The sequence below is a fragment of the Poecilia reticulata genome, chromosome 14, assembly GCF_904066995.2.
Source record: "Poecilia reticulata chromosome 14, P_reticulata-male-v2, whole genome shotgun sequence".
NCBI lineage: Eukaryota > Metazoa > Chordata > Actinopteri > Cyprinodontiformes > Poeciliidae > Poecilia > Poecilia reticulata.
Window position 1 is genome coordinate 21,725,681 of NC_088843.1, and position 9,222 is coordinate 21,734,902.

Sequence of the window (9,222 nt, forward strand, 5' to 3'; positions counted from 1 at the left end):
ACAACCAATTTACTCACTTCCGCTCACCTGTAGGACAGCATTTTTCCCGTTTATATTTTCCTCTGTTAAAATCTGCCTCGTTTGCCATCACTACCTGCCTGCCTCCTGCAGGAGGCGCTGCTAATCACAAATGTAAAAGTCAGTTCCAGCTATTTCCGGTAACCGAGTAAACAAGATGGCGTCAGGCAGTGGGGTGAGTTTTTCACTATTATAGTTTAAATATTTCATTTGTACTTTTTAAACCTCAAACCTTAAGTGTCCGTAACTATTCGGGTTTCTCCGTCGACCAGAACCGCCTTCAGCTCCGCCAGAAGCCGTTTAAAGAGCTCCGGAGTGCCGATGTTAGCGGATAGCATGCTAACAGACAGTGACGGGAACATTAACCAGGCTTTTAGTCACAGTTTGTGACCATATGTACATTTAAGCTCGAGCTTCAATCTGTACCAGTCGTTCGTGTGTCTCTGGTTTTATTGTGAGGCAAAACTGATGATAAATAGACGCTTAGCTTTTAGCAGGAGCTCAGCCAACCGCTACAACACAACTTCCGATCTGTCGAAATAAAGCAACTCTCGGTTTGAACAATGATTTTAAAAATAAGAGTTATTAAAATAGAAAAAAGTGTTTTTAGCCCTCTTGCTCTTACGTAACTGAATCTCACTTTGGGTTCTACATCATTGTCTTTATCATCTTAAAGAATAAAAAATACATAATTATTTATTCAGTTCAACAGTACTTTATTTATCCTAAAGGGAAATTAAATGTTGCTGTAACTCTGATCAAAAGAGTATCTTCAGAGAGTCCTTGTTCATCTCCAGTAGCAGTCATGCAAGAAATATTTAGAGGCTACGTATGACAGTAATGTTTAAATCTTTCCAATTTCCAGAGGAGCTATAATTACTATAAAAAATTATTATATGATAAAAGCTAAGTATTTATCGTTTGTTTCCAAAAGTGAAACTTGTGTAAGTTAATCCCAGATAAAGTGAAGTAGTTATAATTTAAACATCTTCATCACTGCAGAAAAAACGCATCTGGTCAAAGGTTAACTTTACAGAATTTATTTCAGTTTACTTCTCACTGATTCAGAACAAAAATCGTTCAATCTGGAAAGGTAATCCGGAGGTTTCTGAGGATCCGTTTCTCTGGAAGCTTTTCTCATGTTCAACTTTGACCTCTTCCAGTCGAGTAAGAACGACTTCCGTCGGAAATGGGACAAAGACGAGTACGAGTCTCTGGCTCAGAAACGTCTGGCGGAGGAGAGGGAGCTGGAGAAGAGGGATGGTGAGGAGAACTGTTTTCAACATGGCTTCACTTCCTGTTTCTGTCTGCTAATTAGAAGCAGAGCTCTGATTTCCCAGAGGTCATAGATTAAAGTTTTTCTCTGCGTTCCTCCAGGGAAGATTGCACCACCCGTCAAGCGGGAACTCCTGCGTCACCGGGACTACAAGGTGGACCTGGAGTCCAAGCTGGGGAAGACCATCGTCATCACCAAGACAACGCCTCAGGCCGAGATGGGCGGGTGGGTGTTCAGCGTTTCCTCCACCTCCACACCGCCTGGCCGGTGCTGACGCCTCATTTCTTCTTCTGCTGTTCCAGGTACTACTGCAACGTCTGCGACTGTGTGGTGAAGGACTCCATCAACTTCCTGGATCACATCAACGGGAAGAAACGTGAGTCCTCAAACCAACAGCTGTTACCATAGAAACACTGTGTTTTGGTTTAGTGTGAGTCCATCAGCTGAGCTGGCTGAGTCAGACTCGTCTCTCTAGTCTGGGCTTGAGTCTTGTAGCCATAGCAACCGGTTGATAAGTGCTAGCCGCTCTTAGCTGAAAGAGCAGCCATTTTGTTTATGACAGTAGAGATGATCGTCACCATAAAAAATATTATAAATTCAGAAATATGATTAAATAAAGTATCTGGTAGTTTCGTGACATAAATCAAACTTTTTTCAGCGTGTTTATGTGCATGTGGCGTCCTGAAGACGTTTATTTAAAATGGAAACGTTTTAAGATCAGCAGTTAACTAAAAAGGGAGTAATAGGTTTTATCATCATTTTCATAGTTGTCACAACACTACTACAAAATATTAAGATCACATTCTAAGTCCATGTTGCCAATGCCTTGGTGGACACCCTTGTTTAGGATTAGAGGTCAAATTTGGAGGTAGGACATGAATGGAGGTACTTAAAGGAAAGGAAGCCAAAGTCCTAATATGGGTATAAATGTAAACTGTATGTATGTTTGTGTGTGTGTGTGTGTGTGTGTGTGTGTGTGTGTGTGTGTGTGTGTGTGTGTGTGTGTGTGTGTGTGTGTGTGTGTGTGTGTGTGTGTGTGCGCGCGCGCGCGAGCAGACCAGAGGAACCTGGGCATGTCGATGCGAGTGGAACGCTCGTCTCTGGATCAGGTGAAGAAACGCTTTGAGGTGAACAAGAAGAAACTGGAGGAGAAGCAGAAGGAGTACGACTTCGAGGAGCGAATGAAGGAGCTGAGGGAGGAGGTGAGTCAGGCCATGCCCCCTGCTGACTCCCAGACGTTACTGCGCTCCACACATGCACAGTAAAACCATCAGAAACAAACCGGATTCCCGAGCCAGACTTGATTTACTTTCTGACTTAGAAAGCAATACATTTTTATTTTATCTGACTAATTAGTAGCTGAGTTTATCCAGAAAATATTTATCCACCTACTGTTTTATCCAGCAGGTGGCAGTAATGCCACCTGCTTGTGAGGAGTTTGGGCCAAATGTTACCCAAAAAAGAAATGACTGTTAACTCTAGAATCTACCCTGGTGGTTTTTTTCTTCTCTGAGATAAAGCAGCAGGTCTAGTCTTGGCTGTGATTGGATGATAAATGAAACAAAATAAGACTGAATAAAACAAACCAGGAGTTTCCAAGTTTTTTGGTGAAAATGTGCCTCTTTTTTCTATCTACAATGGCCCTAATCCCCTCGCTGCAGGTCCTGGTCAAACTGGCCGGTCAATGGTTTGTACTGCACTGTATTTAGTCAGAGTGACGCCTCCTGTCCTCATGGCCTATCTCTGCGGCCTGTGTTTCCTGCAGGAGGAGAAGGCAAAGGCCTACAAGAAGGAGAAGCAGAGGGAGAGGAAGCGGCGAGCCGAGGATGACGTGGAGCTGGAAGAGGATGACGAAATGGCCGCCGTAATGGGATTCTCCGGGTTCGGTTCGTCCAAGAAGAGCCACTGACTGCTGCAAACTGGGACCAGTTCCTGCGGCACACTGGGACCAGTTCAGAGACTCAGATCAGGACTCGTCCTGCTCTTCATTCCCAGACAGACTTTTATTTTGGTGGGTTGTGCGGCTCGGAGCAGCCAGTTGGTCAGACGCCGTGGCCCACTAGGCGGGCCCAGTAGGCGGTTCTCCTGCGGAGTCGGACTGCAACCTGTCAGCCAATCAGCTTCCAGCACCACCTAGGTTCGCTGCGTTCAGCGTTTCTGATGAAAGTGGAAATGAATGGAATCAGGAGGAGAAGCTGCTTTTATTTCTGTTTGTATTTTAATAAAATCTTTGATTTCTGGATGTTTGTTGTTTCAGCTGCTGAAATGTTTTAATCCCTTAATTCAGTTCATCTGCAGGATGATGGGATTATTAATCTGATCATTTTAAAGCAGATTCTTTGTGATTCGAGGCGCTGAGCGGGTTCAGCCTCTCTCTGCGGCGCCGCGGCGTTTGAGCAACAGGAAGTAGACAAGGAAGTTGGTTGTTTCCTCTGAGCTGCTGATAAATGACCAGAAACAGCTGATCATCCAGATCAGAACAAAATGCTATTTTTACTCTGCTGAGCGTCTGTATCCTGGGTATTTACACAAAAAAATTTAAAATAACATCTGGAAAAAAAAGTTTGGTTTTTTTTTTCCAGAAAGAGGAACTCTGCTCAACCACACAGTGAAATATTTCAGCCTTCATTTGTTCAGAATCATGTTCTGGTCCATCATGATTCTGGACCAGAGAACTAAACAGAAATCAGAATATTCCATGAGATCAATAAAACAATTTAAACAGAAAAACGTTCTTCAGTTCCGGTCTGGGCTCCTTTAGCTTTAATTACTGCATCAGTGCGGCGTGGCATGAAGGAGCTTCTGCTGATAAAACCTTCATCTTCATCGTTGGTCCCTCCTCTTCCTCCAGATTCTGTAGGGTGTCTGTTCGATTTCTAAGTGAAATGGAAACTTTTATGTTCATCACACTGCTCTGAAAGGGCCGGTATACATTTCAGTCACATAATTGCATTTTATAGCACAATCAAGCGACTATTTTAACTTGAGTTATTTATTGCCTAACAATTGTGCCTCTGTCTCTTTAAGAAGCTCCTGCTCTTTCCGACACTCAGAACGTCATGAAGCTGAGTACCACTGTCCTTAGGAGTAAAGCAGATGTGGAGTTTCTCTTGGTGTTTGCTAGTTGCTGCTGCCGCTAGTTTACAGGAGCAGGGTGAGGGTAGGAAGTGGAGTTTTGTTGAAATAGGCACTTATGCTCTCTGAATGGTTTCCATGGAGACCAGGGCAAAACTCCAGGTTTGTTTTTAATGAGAATATAACGCAACATGATGTAAAGCTCACAAAAGTAATTTTTTTTTATAATACTGCCCTTTTAATTTTTTGTGCTTTTTCCTTCCACTCAATCTTCCTTCAGTAGCACAGCACTCTGAACAACCATCTTCACATTTCATGTTCAGGAAACCTCTGCAGGTGTTTGGAACACCAGGAGCTTCTAATATTTAACATGCTTCTGAGAGTTTTTATTCTCTTTAACTCATAAGCATCAAGAAATATTAACATTTTCACGCAATAGTAATGTAAGATATGAGTTTTTTTGTCTGAAATAAGGAACAGAAATCTTGACAGATACATTTTATCCAAATTACATAAAAAAGAAAATAAAAGTACATAAAAAACACCCCTAACCATTCAGGAGACAGTCATGCCAATGTCTCCAAAGTACAGATGAGTATTTTACTGCACTATATTTAACATTAGTCAACAATAGGATAATTCTATTATTAGATTCAGTTAGACGACAAATACATTTATACATAAGATTTCTTAAAACGGCCATCAAAGTGCTGATGCGAGCAGATATAAACAGTTCACTGGCGCTGGTCCACCTGGGCTTTTTTAACAAGTCTTAATGCATCATTAAAAGCCACCTTCAATCTTTGAAGACTGGCTTTTTTGAAATTGCACCACAAATGTGCAGCATACAGTGATGTACAATATGATCTAAACAAGTTCAGTTTCACGTCATCAGAACAAAATCCAAACTTACGAACAAGGATATTTGCCTGAGCATAAATCATTCGAACCTGACGGTAAATATCCTCATCATCAGACAGACGGTCTGTCAACACATGACCAAGATATTTTACTTTATTTGAGACATTCAATAAAATCCTAGACAGCTTCAAATTTGGACATACTCTATTTTTGTCCTTTTTAGTGCGACAAATCAAGATGATACTTTTTGATGAATTGAATTTAACATCGTGTAGCTCACCGCACTGTATGCTGAACAGACATTAAGCAGCTTCTGAAGACCAGCCGAACTTGGACTAAAAACCACTGGGTCGTCAGGATACATTAAATGATTTATAATTGTATCTCCAACCCTTCAGCCAGTTCCACACAGGTTTAGCTGCTTAGAGAGGTCATTCATATAAAAATTAAACAATATAGGGGATAAAATGCTTCCTTGTCTGATTCCATTGCTGACATGAAAGGATGCACAGTTATCCCATTTGACCTGCATAGTTTGATTAGCATATCAATAGGACAGACATCTTACTATATATTTAGGCACACCAGCTTGGCACAATTTTAAAAATAGTTTTCTATGATTTACACGATCAAAAGCCTTAGTGATGTCTAAAAAAACACACACAAAAGTATTTTGCTATTATAATTATTCAGTAATTCTTTTAAGCCATATATACACAAATCAGTCCCATGCTTGGACTTGAACCCAGACTGATTGTCTGTAGACATTACTATCTTAGCAAAGTTTGGCAAAATAATTAATTCAAAGACTTTAGACAGTGTACTTACTAGGGCAATTGGTCTATAATTATCAGAGCTGTCAATTTTTCCAGCGTTGTCTTTGATCACAGGAGATAGAAGAGCCTTCATCGAGGTATCAGGAATAGATTAAGTCATGTTTTAAATCGCGTCTGTATTTTACCCTGACTGCTTGTTTACTGGCTGCTGCTAGGAGAAAATAGTGACTAGCTTGCCAGGATGTGGCCGTTATTTGTGGTCTGATGCCATCAGTTAACCCGACCTTGGGTTTTTATTTATGACTCAGTGCTTCAGTCAATATTTCACATGTTTACTTCCTTTACAGCCTGAGAATTAGTCGATTCGTTTCTATGAGGTTAAATAAAATAACCTGAAATCTGGTGTTAAACAGATTTTATTTAAACTATTTCAATGGCCTCATATCTTATTCTGATTTTAATTTTGTGCTTTTATGAACTGTAAGCAGAAAATCATCATCAATACCAGAAAAAAGTCTTGAAATGAATGTGTGTGGAATTAAACTCTATAATGTTTCACTGGGGGGTGGAGTTGCTCAAATATAACATTTGTTTGTAATAATCTCATTTATTGATGCAACCGCATGTAAAATTCATGTTCATTGATTTATAATAAACACCAACATTTAAACATATTTTCCTGGAGCTTTGTGGACCTCAGGGTGGTTCTGTTCCGACCCGGTTCAGCTGGCTGTTGGACCTGGTCCGTGTGACGAAGAGCAGCTTCTGGTTCTCAGAATTGCTGTATTGTCATTACAGGATGTTGTTTTGTTCCACTGCATCATCACGTCGCTATCGCTCTGTTCTGGAACCACACGAGCTAATTTTGACCTTAACTCTTCTAAAAACAAAGCAACAACCTCAGAACAAAAAGCACTCATTCAGTTTTTATATTTTCATTTTGCTCCAGACTGCCCTGTGGTCGGTGAAAGTGGTATCAATCAGAGATTCTCTGAACTTTCTGACAGACTTTCAGAATTTTTCTTTGTGGTTTCAGGCTTAACCATCATGGTGTGAAGTTTGCCAGATGGCTGCAAATATTACTTTATGATGAGTATTTGACAGTCTGGTCTTGTCGAACAGACCGGACTATTTGACAGACCGGACTGTCAAATAGTCCGGTCTGTTGGGTTAGAATCCAACATGATTCTAACCCAAGTTTTCTCCATAAGATCTGGTTTTACTCATGTAAAGGCTTGGAGTGAAATGTTTCCCATTTCACTTGAGTTCTTTATCTCAAACCAGCCAAACCTTTTGAGCAAATTGTTCCCTCCTCACCTGTGGGGGTGCTGCACCAAGAACCACTGAAGGAAGCGACACAAAAACCTCTGAAGAAGACACTGAGCACAACTTCCTCCATCGCAAAATGTAAACAAAAATTAAGATTTTAGCGGTTAGAGGATTTCTCTTTGGTCTTTGGCTAAAAACCACGAGATATTTCTCCTATCGCTAGGCTAACGCGTCTGTTTTGGTTGTGTTTACCCAGAATGTCCTGCGCTGTAATCCACTTGCTACTTTTGGAGGGGTCTGCGGTTTGCTTGCTGTTCACATGCATTCAACCGAACTTCAACCGAATCCAGATCAAGGTTTGGAGGACCAGAAGTCAGAAGTTGATAACCATTCACAGCTCACCAACGTAAACGGACTTCCTAGGCAAATGGACTGAAGTTAGATTAACAGTCTAAACAAGACTGGTGTGAACGCAGCCTAACTGATTTATATTCATCTCCTCAGTGACTGAAAATCTGTAGGCCTACCAAAATGTTTATGCAAAATTGCTCAAATATTTTCATAGAGATAAAAATAAAATAAAAGAACATGATTTCAAAGGTGATTCAATCTGTCTGTCAGCGAATTCTGTCATCTAGACTGAATCAGGCTGAGAGATTCACTGGTGTTTGAACTCATAAAATTGAGAGAAATATGTTAGTGGTTAGTTAGCTTCAGTTAGCAAGTCTCACTGTTTTCCAACTTGTAACTGGAATGCTCTCCACTTGGATATAAGGAGTTCCAGAAACAAACAGAACAATTGGTAAATTTAGCTAAGGCAAGATGGGAAGCTAAGGAATGCTAAGCTAACGCTAGCTAACATTAGCTTGCTATGCTAAACTGAGGTAGGCTAAACTAAGTACATTTTGATTACATTTATCACAGTTAGACAGTTTGGTTTCATCAAAGTTTTATTCTTTACTTGCTTAATCAGAAACAACACCTGTTAATGTGCACAGGAAAACAAATCATTCACTTGTAAAATGTTTCATAATTCTATAAATACATGTAAGTGGGCTAGTTGCTTATTAGTATAAATTTACATTTTCACGCCACAGTGAAGCTCTTACTATAATTTTAACCACTTCTGCATCTGAAGGCTCTTTATTTTCATGTCTGCACTCCCACAATGCACCTCCTCCCCCAACTGTAGGTACCTGAATCATGGCAGGATAACATCAGAGGTCAGAGGCACTCCAGTTCTTAACACAAGTTTACAAACTAAAACATCATAGCATCACATTTACTAATGGAAGATCACATAGAAATGACTGGCAACTGATTCATAGAGACTGACTGAATAAGAAATAATACTGCAGCTATCATCACATTTTAAAGTGTTGTGGGTTTACATACAGGTTCTGGCTCTCAGAATAATAAAATAAAAAAATTGTTTGATGACTGATTAATAACTGGATTGAAAAGGTGATTTAATAGGAGATTTATTCCAGATTCTGAACCAAGCGAAGCTGTTCTGGTAGAATAGATTTACAAACATGAAAGTTTTATTCATTTTAAATGTACAATGTTCATATTTATTGTTCAGTTTTAGCCTCATTACAGCTCTGACTCTGTTGTTTTTTCAGCTAATGGTCTCTATTAGAGTCTCAATACTGAAGTTAATGATTAATTGATTACTAAATTAGTTCATTATTTCAATAATTGATTCCATCCATCCATTTTCTTTATACCTTTGTCCCTTAGTGGGGTCGGGAGGGGTGCAGGTGCCTATCTCCAGCTAACGGTCCGGGCGAGAGGCGGGGTCACCCTGGACAGGTCGCCAGTCTGTTGCAGGGCAACACAGAGACACACAACCATGCACACACACACTCACACCTAAGGGCAATTTGGAGAGGCCAATTAACCTGACAGTCATCAGTCAAACCCACGCATGCACAGGGAGAACAT

At 40.4% G+C, this 9,222-nt stretch overlaps 1 protein-coding gene and 1 long non-coding RNA gene across 2 annotated transcripts; one reads left to right on the forward strand and one right to left on the reverse strand.

Moving 5' to 3' along the window:
• Positions 1-43: 43 nt before the first annotated feature.
• Positions 44-3,536, forward strand: zmat2 (zinc finger, matrin-type 2). The gene is made up of 6 exons (XM_081615247.1): positions 44-193; positions 1,182-1,281; positions 1,396-1,519; positions 1,597-1,670; positions 2,351-2,496; positions 3,060-3,536. The coding sequence occupies exons 1-6, from the start codon at positions 176-178 to the stop codon at positions 3,201-3,203; spliced, it is 606 nt and encodes a 201-aa protein (XP_081471373.1). The 5' UTR covers positions 44-175; the 3' UTR covers positions 3,204-3,536.
• Positions 2,236-6,259, reverse strand: LOC145554791 (uncharacterized). The gene is made up of 2 exons (XR_014090794.1): positions 6,059-6,259; positions 2,236-4,170 (listed from the first exon to the last, which is right to left on the reverse strand). It is a non-coding gene; the product is annotated as an uncharacterized LOC145554791 (long non-coding RNA).
• Between the last annotated feature and the right edge of the window lie 2,963 nt (positions 6,260-9,222).